Source organism: Lissotriton vulgaris, unplaced genomic scaffold, assembly GCF_964263255.1.
Source record: "Lissotriton vulgaris unplaced genomic scaffold, aLisVul1.2 SCAFFOLD_3100, whole genome shotgun sequence".
NCBI classification, from domain to species: domain Eukaryota; kingdom Metazoa; phylum Chordata; class Amphibia; order Caudata; family Salamandridae; genus Lissotriton; species Lissotriton vulgaris.
Genome location: NW_028247153.1, coordinates 1 through 25,382, shown reverse-complemented (window position 1 = coordinate 25,382; position 25,382 = coordinate 1). Strand labels below are relative to the sequence as shown.

The window sequence follows — 25,382 nt, the reverse complement described above, 5'->3', positions numbered from 1 at the left end:
AATCAATAGGAAATACCGATTCGGTATTTACCGAATCGGTAAATACCGAATCATACCGATTCGGTAATTCTAAAATAAGAATTACCTACATCTGCCCCCTTCCTATTTACCTACTCTTAAATACCGAATCGGTATGATTCGGTATTTAAGAGTAGGTAAATAGGAATTACCTACATCTGGCCCATGGTGAGATATGTGCTGTTGGTAATAAATCATTAAAAACCTTAAAGAGCGAAAAAAAAGCAATGATAAGATGTGGTAGTTATTTTCATTTGGCTTCATTTATAGGAGGCTCAGCTCTGAGTAAGGAATGTAAAACCTGAGGCATAAAGGGGCATTTCGTAAAAGTAAGCAGGGTTGGCAAAAATGTTCCCAAGGTTAGAGTTGTTCAAGTGAGTCAGAATTTGGTGAACAAATATTGTTAGAACTGGGGGGTCTCAAGTTGGCATAGGCAGGTACCTTTGACCAAATAGGGACCCTTGCTTTTAGTTAGGCTAAGGGGGATACACTCTTTAGATAACCCCTGCTCACCCCCTTGGTAGCTTGGCACGAGCAGACAGGCTTATCCCAAAGGCAATGTGTAAAGTATTTGTACCAACACTCATAGTAACACAGTGAAAACACCACAAATGGACACCACACCCGTTTAGAAAAATAAAGTATCTTTATCTAAACTACACAAGACCAAAACAACAAACATCCAACATACACAGTTAAAAATATGACTTCAAAAAGGTTTCAAGAACCTGTACCATAGAAATCTATGGATGCGAGACTTTTCATCAAAGTACCTGTAGATGCAACAAAAGTTCCCAAGCCAAACAGCTGCAGCATCGGAAACCAAAGAGATAAAACACTTCTGAGACCCTGAGGAGGCGATGTGACAGCCTGCTGCAAGTAGCGGACCGGTTGCGTCGAGTCCGGTCTGTAGGGGGAGCGATGTGTCAAGTCTTTCTTGTCGGTTCTGGTTCGCAAGTGATGCGTCCGGAAAGCGTCTCTCACAGAGACGATGCGTGGATCGTCCGGATGCGACAGCGATTGATGAGATGGCATTGGTCTCTTCTGCTGCGATCCCTGGATGTGTCGTTTGCGTTGGTTCTTGCAGCGGCGACAGGCGCTGCGACGATCTTCGCAGCGGCACAGCGCCGTCGAGATGCGCCGGTGAAACGTGCCACAAGAAGAGCGATGCAAGGGGTCCTGCAGTTCTGCAGTTCTTTTCACGCTTCTTCCTTTTCCAGCTCCCAAACAGCAGCAAACAACCTCCAGAGGCCCCACAACTGGGCCGGGCACTCTAGGCAGGTCAGAACTCACACAGCAGAGTTCAGGGGAGCTGGGGTTGAAGTCCTTTTGTTACTGGGACTTCAAAACAGGAAGCCAGCTCTCTTCATGTCCTTGGAGATCATCTTCAGCAGGGGATACAGCACACAGCAAAGTCCTTCTCCTTTCCTTGGCAGAATAGCAACTGCAGGTTAGCCCAGGTTAGCCCAGAACACACAGCAAGAGCAGTCCTTCTCTTCAGTTTCTCCAGCTGTTCTCCCCAGCAAAGGTTCCTATTGAATTCCAGGATGATCTAAAGTTCAGGGGATTCAGCTCTCATTTGTATAACCCAAAAGTCTTTGTTCTCTAAGTGTAAGGGTTCCTGGACCCAGTCCAAACCAGTTCTGGGTGCACTCTGCCAGTGTACAACTTCTTCCTTTGTTAGTGTGGGCCAGGGCCATCAGACACACTGCAGGGGGTGGAGGCAGCATTGTGGAAGGCAGGAACAGCCCTATGCAGGCCCAGGTGCTACTCCTCCCACCACTCCAAATGCAGATCAGCCTATTTCAACCTAGTGCTGGCTCACCCAGACTCCTGGAGCCACCCCAGCCCCTGTCACTCTCAAGCCAGACAGTCAATCCACAAACAGGCAAAGGCACACAGAACGGCTGAACAAGAACATAGCCACTTTCTAAAAGTGCTATTTTCAAACACAGAATTTAAAAACCACCCTTCCAAAAATATGTGTTATTAAATTTTGAGTTCAGGGATACCAGACTCCAAGTTTCTATCTCACTCCTATGGGAAGATATGCTGGTAATAAGTTACACGGTACAAAAGGGGGTGGTAATGGACGGAGCATCTGAACCAATCAAACACTCACACCCAGTCAAAAGATCTGGGTTTAATCCATCACCGTTCTTTAGCCCACTCTGCCACCCCAGTTCAGACATGGCTATATGCAAATCAGTCTGACCCTGTGCCTCATGGGAACAGTCCAGCCCGAACTGCCAAGCCATGCCTTCCCTGGACCAGAAACAAGCTTCTGAGGACCGGTTTCTGGCATTCCAGCCGTCTTCAGCCCGGCTTGCTTGAATCCAGTGGCAAAGTGAGCAAGGGACTCACGTCTGAGCATACCCTGCCACACTTATGGCGGCCAAAAGCGGTACAAAAGGGGGTGGTAATGGACGGAGCATCTGAACCAATCAAACACTCACACCCAGTCAAAAAATCTGGGTTTAATCCATCACCGTTCTTTAGCCCACTCTGCCACCCCAGTTCAGACATGGCTATATGCAAATCAGTCTGACCCTGTGCCTCATGTGAACAGTCCAGCCCGAACTGCGAACCATGCCTTCCCTGGACCGGAAATAAGTTACACAGCATTCCCCCATTCTGACCTATGGGCAAGATAGTCTTTCAATAGTGAAAAACGAAATTGGCAGTATTTCACTATCAGGACATGTTACACACACCAGTACATGTCCTTCCTTTCACATACACTGCACCCTGCCTAGGGGGGAACTCTGGGCCTACCGTAGGGGTGTCCTATGTGTAAGAAAAGGGAAGGGTAAGGCCTGGCAAGTGGGGCACTGGCCAGGTCAAAATGGCAGTTGACAAACTGCGCACAGGCACTGCGGTGGCAGGCCTGATAACTCTTTTAGTGCTACTCATGTGGGTGGCACAATCAGATCTGCAAGCCCACTAGTAGCATTTGAGTTACCAGCCCTGGCACACTCAGTGCACTTTATTAGGGACCTACTGGTCAGACAAATATGCCAATCATGGATAACCAATCGCAATAACAATGTACACAGAGAGCATATGCACTTTAGCACTGATTAGCAGTGGTAAAATGCCCGGAGTTCTATAGCCAACAACCACAGGTCAGGAAAAACAAAGGAAGAAGCACAGTGTTTGGGGATAACCCTGCAAAAAGGGCCATTTCCAACAAATATGCTGAGATGAAGGATATGATGTTAGTTGTGAGGAGTGTCAACATTATGGATACGATAGGATGAAGAAGATTTTGGTCCACCAATGTGTGTTATTTGAAGGTGATGGCTCACTCCAGTTCCCCTTACGCCATTGTTCTCAAAGACTATTTCACCAGGTTCTTGGGATGAGTTCAAAGAATTACAAGCAAAGGACATTACATCAGATCATTATATGGCAATGAAGTAGAATTATTGGGAAATTTGCTAACAGTGTATTCTTGAGAGGGAGATCTGTTTGGTTGAAAGTATATATAGCTTGGAACAGAGTGTTGTCCCGGCATGAAAGGATCAGCAAAGACTAGGAATCACTTTAAATCCATGTGCACGGGGCATGGCCAAGATGGTGAGCGACTTGGAAGTCGTCTCTGCTTGCTCCGAGCTGACACCAATATTAGTACCTGTCTGAGCACACCAGCACCCTGTCCACGACACCCAGAAGGGACCGCAGGCTGACGAGAACAAGGGGCACCCGCCAGAAGCTGTGAGCATGGATTGGGCATTCAGTAACACCACCCCGGGACTGTCAAGTGGAGTGAGCGACTCCCGAACCCCACTGCAGAACTCCCAAAAGACTGGCGACCCTCGAATGGGGGCCAGCCGAGCACACACCCGCTTGAGGTGGCCGCAGTCTCCCCTTGCCCCTCCCTTGCCGAGATGACTAATAAAGAGAGGGAGCAGGAACGAGGCACAAAGACTATTGGGCGGAGTGCGAGACTCCCAGACCCTGGACCGGCCTGCAGAAGGGTCCTGGGCCTAGGCCAGCCTACGCAGCACATGAGGAGTGAAGACTGCGGCTCAAAGGTGAGAGCTCCATCACGCTTCTACAAGAATTGCATTAGCCCACTCCACACCCCGACCATCGTGGGCCCAGTCCCATCAGGGGAGAAGGCAGCACACAGACTTACACAGTGAGGCCGGGCTGGAGAACGAAGCTGAGGGCCTCCACAATACGGTGTGACCTGGTGCAGGGGTCCAGTAGCTGCCTTATAGCTTCCAGGGGACCAGCGGCCCCAGAATGGGGGCCAACCGAACACACACGCACCTGGGGCTACCACAGTCTCCCAACACCCCACCATCACCGAGATGACTGCCAAGGAGAGGGTGCAGGGGTTGGAGCACATGCTGGGCAAATCACCGTCTAGGCCGCATACCTCCACAACACACATTGGACTCCGACGGGGCAGGTGGTGCACAGGTAGAGTCCCTCTGTACCCTCCAGTGCACCAAGCCAGGGCACACACACCAGAATAGAGAAGCCAGAGAGGCACAAGCTAAAGCCCGGCAGGGCTCATCCATCACTGGCCTCCTGATCTCTGGGCTACCGACCACAGAAGGATCTGGCTGCTGAGCAACTATGCGACAGCAAGTAAGGACAAACCCGAAGGGAAGGAGACCTCCTGGTGGGCCCAGGGGCAAGTACGACTCCAGCGCCAAAAACCTTCTATAACACAGCGGCATGGCGGGGCATAGACCCAATAAAGACAACTCCCTCAGGGAGATGTTTGGCAAGCAGGGAAGCCCAGCCATGGAAGATAGACAAACAAGTACTGTCTGTGATTCCAAATCAGACCCTGAAGACGGAGAGGGCCCAGTGACTAAGGCCTTCCTGGAATCGCTCTTCACCTCATGGAGAGCCGACCTACAGGCAATGGAAGCAGAACTAGCAACGAATCTCCGGGAGGTAAGGTGGGACCTAAATGAGGTGGACAAAAGAGTGACCGACCTGGTAGATAGGGAATGCAGCCGAGAAGAGGAACTCAGATTGCTACAACAAGAGGTCCTTAAACTCAAAGAGCAGCATCTAGACTTTCAGGCACATAACGAGGACTTGTAGAATCGATCGAGAGGACACAATATATGTGTAGGAGAGTAGGGTCCGCTTCCTGTGGTCACCCCCAATTTTTGCTGTGCTTTTCGTCTTTAATGTGGCTGTGGGTCTGATAATCAGACACACAGCCCAGATGTTCTCTCTCTAAATTGATACCATGTACTTTAGGTACATACCTGATTGGGAATTGGGTCACCTCTGTGAGCCCCTGTGTAGTGTACCTTAGGTACCCAGTGCATAAGTGTATCCAAGGCCTACCAGGGACTGCATCATGTATTATGCCACCCCTGGCTGGCCATCCAAACTGAAACTACAGGCTGATCACTCAGCTTGGCTAAGGTGGTGTAATCACCCCTTACTTAGATATAGTATAACTATATCTACCTTATATATAGACACACATGCACCTATAAGTCACTCATATGGCAGGCCTCGACACTACTGGGGGCAGAGTGCTTGGTTTTATGTGAGAGGGTGCTCTGGCATGAGCTGAGCCCCTCTGCAGCTTTCGGAACCATCTCCTTACAGCTGTTCTATGATATAGCCATACCATATACTCTTAAGTGCATTACAATCCTCGCATCCAATGCTAACTTTGGTTTGGCTTTATCAAAACATGTCGTGTAAGGTGTCAAACACTTTGGAATACTACCCCCCACTAGTTCTTGTGGCAGGGGTAGCATTTCACCCTTCAAGAGGGAGAAGACATGTTGGTTACTGATTTACCCGGTTAAAGGTAAACAGAGCCCCAGCATCACAAAATGGATGCTGCTGCCACAGACACGAGTCTGACCTCCTGCTGCTGGACGAAACTCCGGCAGGGGAGGCCTGGACAATAGGTTTCCTGCCTTGGGAGGTGCAGGCAACTCCCCAGACAGGCTTTTAGTGTACTGGGTAGGCATGAGCGAATTTTGCGGATCTCGCGTTCGCGAATTTGCGGATTGGCAATCCGCAAAATCCGCGAATTCCCGCGAATTTGCGGATTTTTTTTTTTTTGTGTTCGCCCGTGTTTCTGCCAGTTCGCGAGGGTTTTTACAATTTCGCAATTTGCGAACTTACCTGTCGGGTCGCAAGTTTTGCGAACTTGTTGTTTCTACGTGTCCAGCCTGTTTGGGACACTCTTCTTCATCACTGCCACTCTCTGTCACCACTGCCACTCTCTGACTACTCATGCCACCCTCTGGCCCACCCATGCCACCCTCTGTTTCATCACCACACCCTCTGGTTGTCCAGTGTACATTATTTTCGGCAAAGCAAAGCACACCTTCCCTGCCTCAAGTGACCTGAATTAATTTGGGGCTGATTAATGTGTCACAGAATATTTTTTTAGCTGGCACCTGCTTCCTTAGTGCGCCCTGATTAGTGATCTTTTGCACTTGCTAAGTGCTTTCATTGTTGCAAAATTAGTTACAACACCTGCCCTGCCCCAACTGACAATAATGAATTAGGGGCTGATTAATGGATTTTAACTTCCAGCCTGGCTCCTGCTTGTCTCCCTTAGCTGTAATTCAGGACCTTTGTGGCATATGTGTAACTATTCTGAGGTTCAGAGCAGGGTCACATAATAGTTTCAACTGGCAACTGAACTCTGGAGGGGCCCCTCAGGAAGCACTACAGGAAATGGCTACTAATGATGAGCCTGAACTTTTGAACCTGGTAAGTAGTTACTTTCAGTTTTGCTAAGATCGTATTTCTGCAATTTTTGCACTTATTCGCGGGGCGCGAACTCACGCGAACAGTGCGAGCAGTGCGAGCAAAATCCGCTGCTCGCGGATTTGCGGATTTTGCGGGAGATTCGCAAATCTCGCGGATTGCGGATTTCCCGAAAATCCGCAAAATCCGCGAGCGGAACGGATTTTCCGCCCATGCCTAGTACTGGGGCAGGGAGGGCTGCAAAACGAGACACTGCCTGGGGCACACAAGGTGCTCCATACATAGCCCGGTTCAAACCAGTTGCTGGGGCACTCCATCCCCGCTCTGGTGCAAAACTGGACAAAGGGAAAGGCATGTAACCACCCCCTTCCCAGGTCCACCCATAGGAGAGACCTAGCAGGTAATGCAGCCCCTAAGATTAGTTTAAAGATAGGAGCTGTGACCCTGGGACTTTAGATTATCCTGGAAAGAAACTCTGAAAGGAACTCTTGGACCTTCGACGTTCTATATCGACTAGAAGATTGAAGACATCTCCCTTGTGGTCAAGGAGTGACCACCCTGTGCAAACAGACATGCCGGTCTGCTTTGCTGACGCTCCCGATGGATCCTGAAGACTCAGCGATGCAGGACCTAAACTTCCAGACTTCTCTGACTCCTACCCACACCCACAGCAAAGCTGAGACCCGTGGCGGACACGAGAGACGTGGGACCGGACTCCCTAGACATCCTGCATTTTGCTAACAGCTCAACTACTGAGGTACCTCACAGTTGTGCATTAGGGTACGAGAAGTCCCAGACCCGAGCACCATTTGCACCAAAACTCAGCCCCCCTCACTCCACGAGTGCCGCGTGGGACCCGCTCTTGCATTTCAGCTCAATGCGTCTTCCCGGTTGCTAGCCTGTTGGCTAGCAACCGGGAAACCAACTTGCCTTTGAAACCAACTTGCTTACCTGGTTGCTCCAGGCTTGTTCCAGCTTTCCTGCAAAGGACAAGCTTCCCAGACCTTGCTGGTCTGACCTGAAGCCCATCTTCACTTCCTGCGTGGATTGCGTTTGCCACGGCTTGTTGGGTCCAGTCCGGATAACAACACAGCAGTCAACTAGATCCTTTGTGGCATAGCTTGAATCCAGTTCCTGGTCATTGTCGACACCTCTTTGTCCTCGTGGCTGCAGAGACTGGTTCCTTCCTGGTCACTGTCTAGTGACCCAGACTCTGTCCCCTCTGCTTTCAGGCTCTTCAGTTCTTCGATCCACCCTTGGATCCAACCGGACACTCTTGCTCTGGCCGCCTGCAGCACTTCTTTGCAGATCTCCATTGAAAGCATTGACGAAACCCGACACCAAAAGGCACCTAAGCACCCGGCTTCCCTGGGTGAGGTAACACGGGTACTCCGGTGCTCCTGTGGGTCTTGACTCTCGAAGTGTCCTAGTCTAAAGGGGTCTTGTCGTAGTCCATCCAGAAGTGCCCTTAAACCGTAACTTTGTAACTTCTTTGTTCTCCATTATAAGTCAATAGGAACTCGCGCCTTTGTTTAGACACTGCAGGCGTCTCCCGTGGGTCTTCTCCTTCCTAACATTTGGTTGTGTAGTGTAGCCCCAGCGATTCCCTAGGCCCTAGGCCTATTCACTATTTCTGAAGTGGTTCTTATACCACTTACTTAGTATATGGTTTGTGAGGCCCCTAGGGCAAAACTGTATTTGTGCAACTTATCGTATGCTAATTGAATAACTCATGATGTACTTCGATCTCTGACCTCATAAAGAGTGCAGAGGGGTTGTGTTAGAAATAAATACATATATGTTTGATATATACCTTGTGTGGTGTCCTTTCATTTGGTATTCAAGGGATTATAATTGGTAAAACAGCTGGCTTTACATGCTCTCTGAAATTTTAGCCTAAGACTGCTGGTCCATGCTACCACTAGGATAGCTTGTCTATAAGGTTGACTTTACAACCACCATCAATAAGGGTCGTTTAGACTGGTGCAAGGTGCCAGCTAGAATAGTGGACATCATATGCCAGGCTAACTTCTCACAATATGCGTTAGGGGAGTACCATTGAAAGCAGAAGGATCCAATCTACAAGAATACATCACAGACCTCTTCCGACAAGTCCTGGGGCACACAGATGAGCCTGCCCTGCAGCTAGACTGGGCCCAATGGGTAGGACCCGGACGGTCTGAAAAAGTACCCCAGCGGACATACTGGTGTGCTTGCACAATTTAGCCTGAGATGCACACCCGATCCAGTTCAAAGGCCACACACCAGTGCTTTATCAAGACATCTCCCGGACCACCTTACAAAAACACAAGGATTTCCGCCCAGTCACAATTCATTTACAAAAAGCAAACATCCTGTACGCATGGGGGCACCCCTTTTGCATCATCTTCCGCTATGAGGGAACCCTCCACCAGATCAAATCCCTCAAGGAAGCCTGTGCCCTTTTGCACATCGACACGCCAGGGGGCACCGGGGAGTGGCCCCCCAACAAAATGCAGCGACAAACATGTCAACTAATCAAGAGCACCTGAACCAGAATGAAACCTGACCTGGTCACCATCTGCAAGGAACGGCAGGTGGTCCTACAGGCCCTTTTGGCTGAATCTGCCCTCTCAGAGGCTTTCCGAGCAAGGAGCAGCCCAGCTACATAAGGTAGTGGAGGGAGGCATGTGGTAGTAGCAGCGATGGCGAGATGGCAGGCGAGTTGAAGACATTGAAGACTTTATCCCCTCCCGCCCAACCCCTGGATGATCCCGCAATACCACAAAAGAACAACCTGCAGGGTAAACTCGTCGTATAGGGCCACAGACCTCCCCAATCCACTGGAGCAGACAAACTTTGGTCATCAGATGTTACTGTCATTGTTTATATCAGTTGTGGGTATCTTTCTCTCATTTCTCTCGCCTCCGCACCATCCACCTTTTCCATTGCATCCTAATGTCACCTTGATTAGAGTCTTTGAGTGCTCCTCTCCCACCCCATTAGAGTGACACAAGCACAGCAAGTTAGACTGAGCATAGCACCCTGCTGCCACATGACACAATCTTTTCATGTATTAAGCCTCAATATATGAGGCCTAAATAGCCCAATAAAGCGCAAGGCAGTCTTGTCTCTCCTGGAGCAACCAGGCTGCGATGTCTGCATGCTCCAGGAGACACATATCATAGCCAAGGACACTCACTGCATGCCCTCCCTATGGTTCCCACGATAGTACTGGACATTAGGCAGGACTAAAAAGAATGTGATAGCCATGCTGCTCGCTCAGAAGTTTCACGGGAAGGTCATATCATTCAACATTCATGGAAATCAAAGACAGAGCACTGGGGTTCAGGCTTCATTGGGGTTCCATCCAGTTCACAGTTTCCTCCCTATACACACCAAATGAAAAACAGGACCACTTCCTTATTAGCGCCCTAGAACAAGTCTTAACCTCTTTAGACTGGGCTGGATAATAGGGGGCAATCTCATTCTAGCCATGGACACAAACCTAGACCGATCGAGCCTGCGCACAACACAGACAGGAGCTCTTTCGCCCGCCGGACTGAAAAAGCTAACTGACAGCTCGCTTAGCGACATCTGGAGACACACACACCCCTTTACCAGAGATTACACATTTTCTCAGCTGCCCATAAATCCTACGCCCACATAGACCATTTCCTCATAACAGATTCCCTGAAGGACTATGCAGGGAACATTACCCTTGAGCCTCGCCCCCATCTCATCATGCCCCAATCACGCTATCGCTAAATCTCAGTGCCTTCCCAGCCCGTCCATCTCAGTGGTGATTGCGGGATGCCGTGCTACAATCCAAACAGACGGTGAAAGCAATGCACATGAGTATCACAAACTATCTTAGAATTAACCTCATAAGTGCTGCACCTAGTCCAACGGCCGACGGCACCACTACCTCGGGAGTGCTGCCGTCGGCCGTTGGACGTTTGAATCTCACCTGCGCAATGGAACGTTCAGTACTGGAGCTGGACGTTCCATAGCTGCTAAGATGTTAATGACCGTGAGAAGGCACATCTTGTTCCGGTATGGGAGGCATTAAAATTAGTAGTATTAGGCGAGCTAATAGCGATCTCTGTCGGAGAGAATAGGCTGCGCGCAGAAAAGCGTAAACAGGTGGAGGCGGAAGTAGCAGAGCTTTCATCTATCCATAAGTGCAACAGCACTCCCCAAGGGTGGTGGGAGCTGGAAAAACACAGCCTGACCCTGCGGCGCCTCGATCAAGAGGGTTATCAATAGACACTGTATATATCACTTTTACAGACCACGAACTTCACGTCCAGAGTGATTCTACTCATCTGTTGTTTTTTTTGTACATTTGTGTTTCTTTTCAGATTGACATTAAGGTATTATCATGTCGCAGTACAATTGACCGTCATAGGCATATTTTGCAACATTTATACATTAATTCTACACTTAGTAATTCCTGTATATAGACAGTATTATGCTGTCCATGTGAGTAGGGTAGGCATCTGTGAACCCGTCCTGAAGAAGCAGCATGCTTCAAAGCATGTTGACATACGCAGGAGGTTTTGTACACTAACCTCTTAGCAGCTATGGAACGTCCAGCTCCAGTGCTGAACGTTCCATTGCGCAGGTGAGGTTCGAACGTCCAACGGCCGACGGCAGCACTCCTGAGGTAGTGGTGCCGTTGGAATAGGCGCAGCACCTAAGAGGTTAATACATCACCCCTCCACCTCACCTTTTTAATGATACCGGCACGGAGGCTTATTAAAATACCTTTTTACTCCTTACTTGCTAGGTATTTTTTAAAACTCACTCACTATCCACTCCTATGATGAAGCATGACACCAAGAGCCCTTTTCGTGTGTGAGGGGTATTTAAAGAACACAATGTGCTTCCCACCCATGAAGGAAACATCTATATTTTTTCTCTTATCTTGTGTGGGTGGATTCAACCTGTTTATAAATTATATTACAACTGCAGTAAATCTTATTATGTGGTAAAAGCTGCTAACAAAGAATCACATAAATCCACTGACTGTCAGCCAGTATTTACTGTTTTATCAATAACTTATTAAAAAAAGGTATACAAAAACCAAACCTGCTGATTCCAATCACCAACCTCTGTTATTATTAACAAATGTGTTCTTGCCAACTACTCCAAAATAAACATCAAATATAAAAGTACATTACAGTTAACGTGTAATATGGTCTTATTATGCCATCTTGGTGTTCTGGGAACATTTACATACCACATAGTTATATTTAGGAAATGCTAAACACGGATGAGAATCCAAACGATGATATATCCTCTGCAATGCAATACTAACTGTGGCCGAAAATTCACTCTGGAGATTCTTATAAATCAGGCACAGATTTTGCTATGAACAACTTCCACGAAAATTGTTTAGGTCACAACATTCATTTTAATCATTGCACATAATTCATAATAACACATCTTAGCAATATACACAATCTCAAGAATAATTTCAGTCTTAGGCACAGCATATAAAATATTCTGTTTTCTCACTATAGATGGTATACCTCAATGTAGGGCAACAGGCTGTGTAGCTTCTCACACTAAATGATCTCACACTAAATGATCAAAATAATGATTTATTTTTGATTAACAAATAAAGACTTGCATCAATACAATGCACTGGCGTGGGAGTGACACCAATGCACTGGTGTGGGAGTGACACATATATAGTGGGATGGCACATAAAAAGGAATTTGGTTTTAAACTGAAAAACATTTAATTCCTAAATACAAAAATGAATTCAAATTGTAGGTGTAAATGGGTTTTCCCGTCTCAATTGCTCAAGGCGAGATTGGGTAGCTATTCACTGTTACAATTAGGAATACTGAGTAAGGTTCAATGTGATGTATAGAAAAAAGAATTGTGAAACCTTTTGGGACATGAAAACCATTGACTTTTTTGGAATGGAAAATAGTGCTCATACAAGACGTTCTCCAAAACAGGTGTCATACACCAAATCTGTGCCTAATGCATAACTCCATGAAGACAGCATTCATAATTATTCTTCTATATTAGTCACTTTCTGAAACAATTCTTTCTGCTATCTGGCAGTGATAACACAACTCTTCAGTCAGCAGACAACAATTAGCAAAACCATCGAGTCAGTAGTGCAATCTGACCCCCTGCTTGAGTTCAAAGGCACCTTCAGGTTAACGTGACCAAACGAACATACAAACATTCAAAAATTAAAATTGTACGAGAGGTAAAAAAAAATATGGCATGATTCACAAACGTAACTTACATTTTTAAGTAATTTACACTTTTGTTGACGTTTGCCATCTTCTGACTATTCCCAAAATCTGAGTGTAAATTTACTCCGAAAGTGTGCGAGTCTCCACCAAACTGCAGGGCCTGGGGCTATTCACATTTGAGTAATTTACACTTTTGAGTAAGTTTACTAATTTTTGGCTGGTCACAATATCAAGAGTAAGTTTACTTCAGAATTTGTGAATAGCCAAAAAGTAGTAAATCACTCAAAAGTGTAAATTTACCTTTATGAATCAGGCCCAAAGTATTTGAGTCAATATTTTCAATGAGCGTCTGAGATGGTGGAGTCTGACTGATGAAATAGGTCTATGTTATTTGTTATTTAATTATGTATGGATTTCACTTTGATATTATTCTGAATTGATAGCTTTGTGGGTAAATGCAATTTTAAAGACCAAGAATATTTCCAAAGAGCATGGCTTGGTCCAGACATTACACTAACAAGGTGACAATTACTGATAGCTTACAACACTGCCTACAATTGACTGCTCATACTACAGCCAAAGGAATGTATTTCTCCTTCGCTAGAAAGAAGAGGGGCCATCATATTTGGCCTCTGTTTGGTCCAGGCTCTTAACCCATGTGATCCTGCAGGCCACGGATGAGTGTGATATTGAGATAGGTATTTCTAAGCATAAAGCATGGTGCCAATGTTTTGGTTTAAGATGGTTTCAAATTGCAAGTTGACCATTGTTAACAGTGCCCTATGTCCAGGGTAAAACATGATGCTTCAAATGAGCAGATCTTTAATTGCTTATGATGATGCTGTGCAACTTAAATGATGTCATATGGCGAGGCAGGCAATTATGTAGCTTCTGACATAAAACTGACAACACATCCTCCTTCAGCTGTTGATGAGAACTGTAGATGCTAAAAGGGATAGGTACCAACATTTCAAAAAATAATATTGCTCTTTAGAATGGACGTAACACTTCACTGAAGTGACTTCAGGGGACAGGACGTTGCCACAGGCTATTATAAACCAATATCAAATCTATAATGTCATCTTGTTCTTATTGATAGACCTACAAATTCATACTGCCCTCTGCACATGCAGCATTTTCTTACCTGGCAGTGCAGCCATCACAGCAACAAAGACAATGCAGGGTTTCATTATTGAAGAGGCTAAAAGAGAGAAGAAACTGTTTTAGATAACAGAAGGGTCTTTGTGATGTCAAAAGGACATTTGAATACCTGAGCATGGACATCAATTCATCAAAATACCAGTAACATCAAAAACCTTTAGCTCCTGTTGTCATCACAGGTTTGACGTCTTACTTTCTGCATAAAGGAACAGCCTCCTATTTTCTTCGGAGAGCCTAGAGAAAATGGAAATCTGGGAAACCACAAAATGCATACCAGGCCTGCGAATCCCTTTTGTTTTATTTTCCTACCACTGCCTTCATGACCCATGGCACCAGGGTAGCAAGGGCTGTGCCAGGGTTGGGGGGCAAGCAGGGACAGTTAGCGGCTCCCTGTGGCTATCCCTATTTGATGTCGCTGTAAGTCAGAGCGTGGGTGAATCTAAAGTGATCCCCAGGCAGTAAAGTACCATGATAAGGAAGCATGCATTTGAGTGTTGGCATTGAGGAAGAAGAGTTGGGGTGGCCAGGGCACTCATTGTTTCTAAACTTACTAATGAATATTAGTCTATAAAGAGACAGATGTCCCTTAAACTGATGGGAATGAATCCAACTTTGTAAATATGAGGGCATGGATGAAGAAATTCAGAAACAGGTACTCAAGAGGTTCAGATTCCTCAGTGAAAGGTCTGACATCCATAAAGATAAAGTAACCATGTGAACTTCATTGAACAGTGTTTGATTATCAAAAGAAGAGAACATCTATTGATAACGGACACCCAGTTTTATGGTCAATAGAAGGTTAAAGCGATAGGTTGCTCTGTTCTTTTTACCTGGAGAGTGGCCATTGGAAGGGGTACTTTGCTTGGATGAGACAATTATATTTTTTCTACAAAAGAAGGACACTGCAGCAATTCACTTCCTGTGTATGGAGCACCCATGTGTAAATCAATAGGTTAAATCAGCAGCTGACACACGACACAACTCACCATGATGATACCAAACTGGAACAAGCATTTACAATGCAACGGTTTCACCTTTGAAAAAGTTAGAGCTATTGGCATTGTAAATGACAACATTTTTATTTATGTGTTGGTTTTCAAAACAGATAAATAAATGGCACTGTCATTTACAATGCCAATAGCTTAATCTCTCGCAAATGCCACACACAAACACAGAGACCCACAGAGTCCCACGCACATACATACCTGCAGAGCCACATGTAGAGCCACACACACACACATACACAGAGCCACAGACACACACAGCCCCCCCCCCGGTCGGGACGCACCGTCCAGGGCCAGCATGGACGGGAAGTCCTTGTAGTTGGAGATGCCGGTGGAGTCGGTGATGCAGGTCTTCCACAAGTTGGACCAGAAGATGGCCGTGGTGATGACCGTGCCGTCGATGCTCGACACCTTCCAGTAGTCGGTGGGCAGCGTGGAGCAACAGTTTTCATAAATAAGGCCCAAAGTTTCTATTAAGAGGAAGGCATAGTGCAAGGATTTTTGGACCCACTGGCAAACGTTTTGTGGATGTGGACTCCTCCAGAGGGGTATATTTTCAGCTTCCTGCTGCAATATGGGACTGTTTGAGCTCTATTCCTGGTAGTGCAGTAAGACAGTAGCACACCACTTAAGGTGCATTTGAATAAACACATTTCAGTTTAATATTCACACACAAAATTGTATAATATAATCAGTTTTACTCCTGCTGAATTGTCGAACTTAGAGCACCTAGAGTGTGTGACAGTTATAATTGCCTTTCACCTCTCACGCCTCTCACAGAAAAACAATTCTGGTCGATTAAAATATTGAATTAGGTATTCAAACTTTCCTCTATAAAAACTGCAATTATTTTTTCTCCATAAACAACGTGCCTTCTATTTCGGGGATGGTATTTCTAAAATATATTTAAACACATTTAGACGATTACTTTGTGAGTTGGTCACCTTAATGTACTGGATAGCAAATGCTGTTTTGTGTGGAAGGTTTCTTAAAGTGTTTATATAAACTGGCATTTTTATTGATATAACTGGCATCTTGAATTGTGAAAGAAAATATTTTGATCAGAATGACTCTAAATGCATGTCCATTAATCAAATGTTCAGTTTATTGCACTGTTACCTCAAGTGCACAGACTGTTTTTGCCAAAAGTGTTTCTTTTACAGTCACACAAGTTGATCATATCGCATCCTTACTTTATTATGTTGAGTCACGTGTGCTGCTGTTAGTAAATTAAACGAAATATTTTTGCTATACAGTTGTTTTGGATTTCATACCTATTGACTTTAACATGTCTATCTTACAAAGAATACAATATTAGGCAGCATTATTGTTGACGTACGAGAATAATCCTCGGGATTGGCATATGTTTAAAAAAAAACGTGGTGGTTCTCGGTTTACAGGGTAACCTTCAGTGGTGTAAACAAAGTCTGGTGCGGGGGAGGGGGGTGGACGGGTGGGCTCGTTAAAGGTGATATGTGGTGGGCCCAGGGGAAGGAGGGAGGGCCCATGTACTTTGCAGGGACCCCTTCAAGTTTCGTTACGCCACTGGTAGCCTTGCAGTAAAAAAAAAAAAAATTTAAACATTGCGGTGCTATCAGCCAATAAATAATTGTATCCCGAGGTCTTCTTTTGCTGTTCCTTTCGCTGCACCATGTGCACTAAAGTTAAACGGGGGGCTTCAGTCTCTTTGTTCGCCGAGTGGTAAACAGGTGAGTTGATGCTTTCTCTGGTGCCTGGACCTTTCTTTTTCAATCTTAGTGCCAACTTTCGCGAAAGCTCCATGTACACCCTAGGGCTAGGCACTGCGTTTAACTTGAGGGTCTGAAGGGGATATGTGTGTGTTTGCCATCGGCACCAAACCTTCTTTACTGGGAGCTGGACCCACTCCTGTTCGCATTTGCAACTAACTATGGAAGATTCCACTGATTTTGCCAATCCCTTGTGTGCGTGAACAGGACAAGAATCGTTCTCTCTGTCGATCTAGTTCTACAGCGGGTCTGGTGGCTAAGGGGACTAATGCATCCACTGTAGGGTCCTATGTTCGACCTCATGGTCGCAGGTTGAAATCCCGGGGGTCCCCTCAGCCTTTCATCCATCTGAGGTCCATAAAATGAGTACCATTGAGTTAGGTTATTCAGCGCCAAGATCCCTACCTTATAAATACACGGTATATCCATGCACCTAGACACCCTCGCCTCTGAGATTTACTGTGATTTGCAGATCCCAAGTTTCACCCTACCGTGGTAAATGAACAATTGCAAGGCAGGCACCCACGCCTGAAGGCCTTACACATCAGCGTGTGCTGCGTCCCTACGTTTTCAAGCCCAGAGACTGCAGCTGTGTGTTTCTTCTTCGGCGGACGGCTCGGCCGTCTGACCTCCCCTGGTGCTGTGTGCAGAATAAACACTGTCCTCTCTCAGCACACCCCCGGACTCCTATGGGCCGCGGCTTCGTGTGCAATCATCGCTGATGCTCATCCCAGCCTGCACAGGCGGGCTCCGGCCGTTTGTCTTTCAGCACAGCACCTCAAGTACTTGCCCCCTCAGTCAGCTTCCAGATTAATTCCTCAGACCCCAGTTCATTAATTCCTCAGCCCCCCTCACCCCAGTTCATTAATTGCAGCCCCCCACCCCCTCACCCCAGTTCACTATTTCGCAATTCGTCACACCCTGGGACACATATATCGCTTCCCTAGCACGGCCTCGACACACATCTCTTTCCAGGGGTGTTAATTCCCCCAGCTCGGTACAAACACCCCCCTATCCACTCTAACTCACCGCCTGTGGCCTGGGCCCAGCTCACCTCCGAGTGATGTTCTTGCTGTGCTTCTCGTTCGCCACCTTCATGCGCTGCACCCCGGACATGGTTGCACTCCGTCCCCTCTCGTGCCCTGCTCAGCCCTCCTACCACTGCCACTGCCCCGACACTGACACCTCATCTCCTCCCCCCTCCGGAGCCTGGCACCGAAGTCCACGCAACCAGTCCGCGTGGCAGCGCCGCCGCCATCTTAGAAGAGGTCTAACATATGGATATTTACAGTTGTGTCACTGGAGTGATCCCTCTACTAAACACTAAAATAATATTATTTTGTTGTGTACCAATACATTATGTTTTTATTCTTTCTAGAAAGTTATTCTACTACGTTAATTAAAAAAGGTATTTACCTCTATTTATAAATACTTTCATTAATACTGACATCAGAAAAAATTCATAAATAACTTGTTGTTTATCGCTAAAAGTAATGCCCTGGATGTACAAATGATCAGAAAACAAACGCTCAACACATCATTATTACTTTACACCTGTTATGGCACAATAGTATTTCGCAATATTTTATTCTGATAGGCTGGCTCCGGGTGACGTCCCCTCTCGCTCTATTCCCCATCTCCAAGGAGCACCGCGTCACTTGTTCTTTCTCATCCTTTTCCAGCAGCGTTGGCTTGCTTGTAAAGGGCGAATGCAGTGGAATGCTTACAAAGATCTAAAGGTCACAGATATTTTAGCAGCTTGTTTAAAAAAACATAAGTATTTCATTGTCTGAGATCAATACTGGGCTGCTCTGGAAAAAAACCAACGCGCCATTTTTACAAATATGCTATGCAATTACATTATGCTTGTGTTATTAATCATCATATAAATAAATGTGCCTACTTTAATTGATTTATTGTTAACTACGTAAAACAAGTAGCAGATGACGGGAAATTAAACAAGTCAAGTCCCGGGCCGGCAGCCAATCACAGCGCGGCCCGGGGAATGACGTCATGGGGGTGTCCCGGGCCGGCAGCCAATGACAGCGCGGCCCAGGACAAAGGGGCGGGGCTTAAAAAAAGTCTGAGAAACGCCCCCGAATCGCGTTTTCAGGGGAAAGCGTGATTGACAGCCTCTGTCTCCCAATGGCTAGCGTCCATTTATGGAGCTAGCCAATGGGAAACAGAGGCGGTCCGAACATCCATACTGTTAACAAAAGTTTTCGATCTGGGCGGGGCACTGCGTGCCCTCGCCAGGTCGAAACCTAAAAATGGAGATTAGGTCTAGAAAAACTGCACTGAAAGTTACAATGACTAAAAAAGCCTTGGTTCTCGGGGGCGCTAGGTGGCGCTTGACCGTAATGATCACGCTGTTGTGAGGCTCCCGCCGATTCGGGCGGATTCTTCAACATAACCCTCATCCTTGGAGATAAAATTGTCTTTTAGCACCATTACCGGGCAGCGGAACGTATACTGCTACCGGGGAGCCGAGGTTGCTGCTTGTGGGTCGCTGTACAGCGACGCGACGAGCTGCGGGACCTAGAGGCGGAGTAAAGCGAGTTCGGCCTGGGGCGCCTGGTCGGATTCCGTGGCTGCGACAGGCCGGGGCTGAGCAGGCCCAGACGCGAGGCTGCCTGAGGTGCTGAGTTGCGGCAGGTGATCGGGAGGAGCAGCGAGGCCACATACTGTGAGGACGATCCTCTCCTGTTGGGGAGCCCCGGTGAGTGAGAGCGGGGCTGCCGGGCGGCGGAACTAGCGTACTGCTGTGTGAGGGCCCCGAGATTCACGCACGGAAAGAGGAGAGCTGCGGGGCAGCCCGCGGCCATACAGCAGCTGCGGTGCGGAGAGGGAGTGGCTGAAAGCACCGAGGGAGCCTCATTAATGCAGGTGGACCCGGCGGCGGGGCTGGTGCCCTGGTGTGATGCCTGGGAGGTGGAGGCTGGCGGCTGCGCAGGGCCGGAGGGACAATTGCACTGCAGTATAGGCCGCGGATCGCCATTTTGAGAGCCACCTATAGCAGCACATGTCCCATGCTCATAGAGGATGGCAGCCGCATGAGAAGTGCACCACTGTTTGATTAAGAAGCCGCCTGTTTTCACATATTGAAGGAGCGGCCAGACGGCAGTGGCGGTACGGAGAGAGAGCGGTTGGAAGCACCGGGGGAGCCGTTACATGCATTTGGACCTGGCGGTAGAGCTGGCACCCGTGTGTGGACACGGGAGGAGGAAGCTGGAAGCTGCGCAGGGCCAGTGGGACAATTGCACCGCAATGTAGGCCGTGTAGCACTGTATTGAGAGCCACATATAGCAGCTCAGAGAGGAGGACAGCCGCATGAGAAGTGCCTCACTTTTCGGTTTGGGAAGCCGCCTGTTTCTGCATACTGAAGGTGCGTCCTGTGATTTTTGGTTTGCCCTCAGTGGAGGAGAAGCAGGCCACCAGTCTGAACTATGTGGGGGCATATTACGGGCCTGAAGTGCTGGCAACGACTGCGCACCGTGGTGGTAAGAGCGCAGGAACAGAAACGTGCTAATCCCCTGCAGCTTCTATATCACCCCCGAATGGAGTGAGCATCCGAACCTCTGGCAGCTCATTATGGGGCGAACGGAGTCCAAACAGGCGAATTTGTCCTTCGATGCCAGAAAGATGCCTGGCTCTAGCTTCAAAGAGCGTGTTGAAGCGGACCCGCCAGAAATCAGAGATGATGACTGGAAGGTGCTGTTGGTAGGGATGTAACAGAGCCTCACCTCCATTGACTCCAAGATGGATGCTATGAACAGCAGACTAGAAAAGGTAGTGGAGAAGCTTGATCAGCACGACGAGTGGCTCAAGGAGGTGGAGCACAGAGTATCGGAGCTGGAGGATGGAGCTGGATCCAACAAACCACATATGCTACAGATGGATAAACTACTAAAGGTCATCGATGACAAAAATGAGGAGTTGGAGGCCCGCTCCCGAAGGAACAACGTAAGGATACTAGGCCTTGCGGAGTCGACAAACACTGGCAGGCTTGAGGACTTTATGGAACGTTTACTAGCTGAACTGTTTGGCAAGGACTCTTTCTCGGCACATAGGACTATTGAAAGGGCACACAGATCACTAGCAGCTCGTCCGCCGCTGGGTGCAGATATGGATAATCCCTGTGCGCCCCCGGAATGTGACAAAAAGTGATGCTCCAGTGAAGCACAGGGCTTGTAAATGAGGCTCTGAATGTCCAGGTCAGTGCTTATCTACACAAGAAAGTACTTTAATCACACCCAAAACACCCCTGGAAACTACAATAACTATCCACAAATTAGTGTCTCTGGCAATAGTCAGTAGGCACTGCACCCACCCTTCTCCCTGCCCACCTTTACCCTCTGTCCCTCCTTTCCCAGGCTCTCTCTCTCTTGGTTTGGGCTCCTTCCTCTCTCTAGGGGCACTTAAGGAGTAGAGCGAATTAGGTTGAGGTGCAGTATCAATCTCCCTCAAATGCATATGTGCACTCGGGGTTTATTTAAAAGGCCAGTGCGCCACCGGAACATTACTTTTAATGATGTTCCAGCGGTGCACTGGGCTTACCCATATTTGCAAACCCACATAAAGCCACCCTGCATGGCTATTCATGGCCACGTAGATATGGTGTGAAGGTAGTGTGGCTCACTGGTTTGAGGCGGCAGACCCGAGAGCAGAGGACGGCCCGGGACCAGGGTTCGATTCCCGGCACGGCAGGTTTCTGGACCAGGGTCAGCGGACTTGATAATTCTCTCGCCTCGGTGCCCACTCTGATCAGCGATCACACTCGGCAACTCTGGGCATTAGCTTGCCTCATCCTCACTAACGGCCCCACCAGACCGCCGGGGATGCCTGGTCTCACCCTGGAGATACCCATTAAGGGACCATCTCTCAGGGAAGCCAGGAAGGGTTTCGCAGCGGTCGAAGCGCCTTGGGACCCCTCCGGGTAAGTAGTGCGCTATATAAATGCCTATACATACATACAAGTCCCTGCGTTGCCTCACACTGCGATGGAGAGGCGTGCATTATGGTGGCTGTTCCTACGTAACACCCATGGCATTTGACACATTCCCAGATTTATGATAAGCTATAAACCTGGGAATGCGTAAAAGCCTACGCCTCCCCAGAGGTGGTGTAAGGGTTGTTTTGGCAGGGAAGGTGTCCCCTCCCCTACAAAAACAACCTGATTGCAGGCACCCTTGCCCCATGGTGCAAAGGTGCCTGAATTGGCACATGGCAGCCATTTGCGCACCAGCATGGGGGAAGAGGACAGGAATGTGCTGTATGTCATTGATGCAACGCATTCCTGTCCTTTTCTTTTGAAGTAGGTCAGTGCAGCTGGAATGCTTGCAGCGCTGCCCTCAGTCTCAGGTGTTTGCAGTCGTACTCCTTCATGGAATAAGTAAGACTTCACCAGATCATTTCAGGACTGCCAGCACTCCGGTGACCCACCTGCAAACTTGAAAGATCAGCGGGGCACCTGCAGTCATCAGTTGAGCTTCTCTGGTGCTGGGCACAGTGCCACATTCAGTGGCATGCCTGCTCAACCTTCATTTCGTGGTCGCCTGATGGTTGGTAGTCTTGTGACGCTGAGGTCCCAGCTGGACCATCAGTAGGTCCAGTCCCAAGTGGGTCCTCGCAATCAGCATTTGTAGCCCACCCTGGGGCTTGGTATATGTTGGCCTTCAGAGGCCTCCAGCACCTTGGCAGATGCTGCTCCTACATGCAGTTCAGCAGATGCAGCCCGGATTGAGCTGATCAGTCATTTGACAGATGCAGCTCTGCACAGGCCATTCATCCAATTAAGGCGGAGGAGCGTCACTCCACTGCTTAGCAGCAGAGAAAGAAAGGAAAAATTAAATGATAATAACTTGATGTTATTATCATTTTATGTGTTCTTGCTCTGGCAACTTGGCTGTGTGGGTCTGCTCTGCTCACAGACCAGGGCATGGGATGTGTGGTGGGCACACTGTAAGTGCCCATGACACTTTGTTTGGCCATCACTGGCTGGCCAAAGCATCATGCGCACTTAGCATGTTCTTCACCAAGGCTGCATTACAGTCAGGGTGGAGAAAATGCCTGGGGCCCTTATAGCTGGCTGGTTGTCAAGGTCTCCTTCTCCAGCTACAGCAATGTAAGCAATAAAGTACCACTCTCTGAGAGCACAGGCCTACCACGCCTTGATGTCCAAAGCCAGACCAGGTGCATTCAAAATAGATCGATCAAATAAAAATTGTAAGGTGGAAAAGAGCTTTTGTAGTGGGCTAGCAGTAAAGAGGCAATGGAGGAGCAGGAAAGGGTGTAGGAGGTTTGACGAAGCAACAGGGTGTGTGGCACACAAGGGACAGAGCAGCACAGAGGCAGGGGCGAAGCTCTTGAGGAAGTTAACAACATGGGAGGATAAACACATGAAGGAGATGGCAAAGGGAGCATGTGGTGGGCATGGGGAGAAGTACAAGACAGAGAGAGAAGCAACGAGGGAGAGAGCAAAGATAGAGGGGGTGGCGGATATTTCACGGGGAAGGATGGGAGAGAAGTACATGATGGAGAGAGATCAAATATATATGCACACTGATGGAGTGCTTAGTTAAAGCAAATGTAGTTCATAGAAAATGAGCAGTGTAAGGATTCAAATCAGCCAGTCTAAAAATTGGTGATGAGGCTCTGTTCTAGGGGAGGGACAACAGAAAATAAGAAGCAAGTAAATAAGCGTGACAAGGAAGCCGACCAATGGTAAGCAATCGGCAAAATGTAAGCCCCTTTAGGTGCTTTGTAAGTGTGCAATAGGTATTTTGCTGTCTGGTAGGCACAATCTAATGATCAGCATATTGGGCAGCATGGTGATAAGTGGGCACATGCTGAAAAACTGTCTATAAAAGTCCTTTAGGAAGTCACTGAAAACCTGGCTCTTTGAAGATTAGTGTAGTATACCATCATCTAGCAATATTTTGTCGTTTAAGCAGCGCCAACACGCCTCAGGGCATTCGAGCGCTACAGAAATAAAAAAAGTCTAATCAAATTATATCTCATGTGTGTCTCATGTCTGCTCACAACAGATATAAGCAAGTAGACCTCAATCCGAGGCGTCAAACTGAGGGTTAAATTTCATAAATTAAAAACCTTCTGAAGAAGAAAGTGAGCAGTTTAGACTTTTTTTGTGATGCCTTTAAATAGTATAAACATCAAACATTTAACTGCAATGCTGAAGGATGCCTTAAACCCCTTAGAAAATGAACACAGATTTTATAATAAAAGGGGAAACCAGAACCTGCCACCTAAGGTTGGAGTGACAGCATCAGCTGCATGCTCTAAATCCACTGGCGGTGAGAGGAGGCTGAGCAGTGGCAGAATGACACACCACCAATCAGGGCCGGCTTTAGCGCTGGTGGCGCCCGGTGCGACAATCACTTTTGGCACCCCCACCCCCATGACCTCTTCCTCGCATTCTCTCCTTACCACCTGCAAAAGTGCCCCTTATCTCTCCTACCATAAGATATTGCTAAACACATCGCCCCCCTGAGGTCACAGCGCCCCTCTCCACAGTTCAGCGCCCAGTGCGGCCGCACCAGTCGCACTGCCCTAAAGCAGGCCCTGCCACCAATGCAGGGAAGGCAGAGAAAGCACAGGTTCGGAAAAGCATAGCATTGAAGTGAAGGAGCTGGGACAGGCTAGAGTGATGAATTTATTATTTATTTATGATGAATGGAACTAGCTTCAAGCCAGGAAATGGCAAATGACACTGAGAAATCTCTGGATGCTGAAAAAATGATGAAGAATGTAAGACCAGAAAGTAAAAAGGTGAGTAGGATTTGACTTTATTCAGTACATCCCTGGGGGCAGTGGCGTAGCAAGGTCAGGTGGTACCCGGTGCGGAAAATTTCTTGTCACCCCCGGCTTGAGAAAATGGCAAAAAATATGTTTTTAAAACACATATTTTTTCCAATTTTGTCACCCCCCTCAGTGATGACACCCTGGGCCGCCCGCACCCACCGCACCCCTCTTCCTACGCCACTGCCTGGGGGTGATTAGTCGGGTGGTAATAAGTAGGGGCTAGCTTTGGAGAATGGTGGGGGCTTAAAAATAATCCTCTTTTTATCTGAAAAGGCAGATGACAAAGCTGGTAGCACAACTAAGTAAGCCGCACAGCCTTCATGAAGGATTTTCATGTTTCTACAGCTCAAGGCAAAAATGTTTTCCATAAGCTATAACAAGCATTGGAAATGCATTAGGTCTCGCATTTTTGGGGGCTGGGGCTATTGGCAATGTAAATGAAAAAGTGCATGCTTATACAAAAAGAACACAATTGTTTTTCACGGTGCACAGTTTTGAAGAAAGCCACAACTTGCACCATGTTGTGGCTGGAGTTGGATAGATACTTGCACACTTCGAACGAAATTACTAAATGGACAGGTTGGGGAAAAAGAGAAAACCGAGACAAACATTTATGAGAAATGGAGCACCTCAGTCCCCCTATGTAAATGGCACAATGTAATGAGTGGCAACTTGATATAATGTTCATGTACAACAACACATTGACCTTT

At 47.5% G+C, this 25,382-nt stretch overlaps 1 protein-coding gene across 1 annotated transcript in view; it reads right to left on the bottom strand.

Annotated features, from left to right (window-relative positions):
• LOC147665620 (T-lymphocyte activation antigen CD86-like) overlaps positions 1-14,133 on the bottom strand; it is a 155,052-nt gene extending 140,919 nt beyond the window's left edge. The window contains exon 1 of the mRNA XM_086949639.1: positions 14,083-14,133. Coding sequence (XP_086805765.1) covers positions 14,083-14,128 — 46 coding nt within the window. The 5' untranslated portion in view covers positions 14,129-14,133. The remainder of the gene's footprint in view (positions 1-14,082) is intronic.
• Between the last annotated feature and the right edge of the window lie 11,249 nt (positions 14,134-25,382).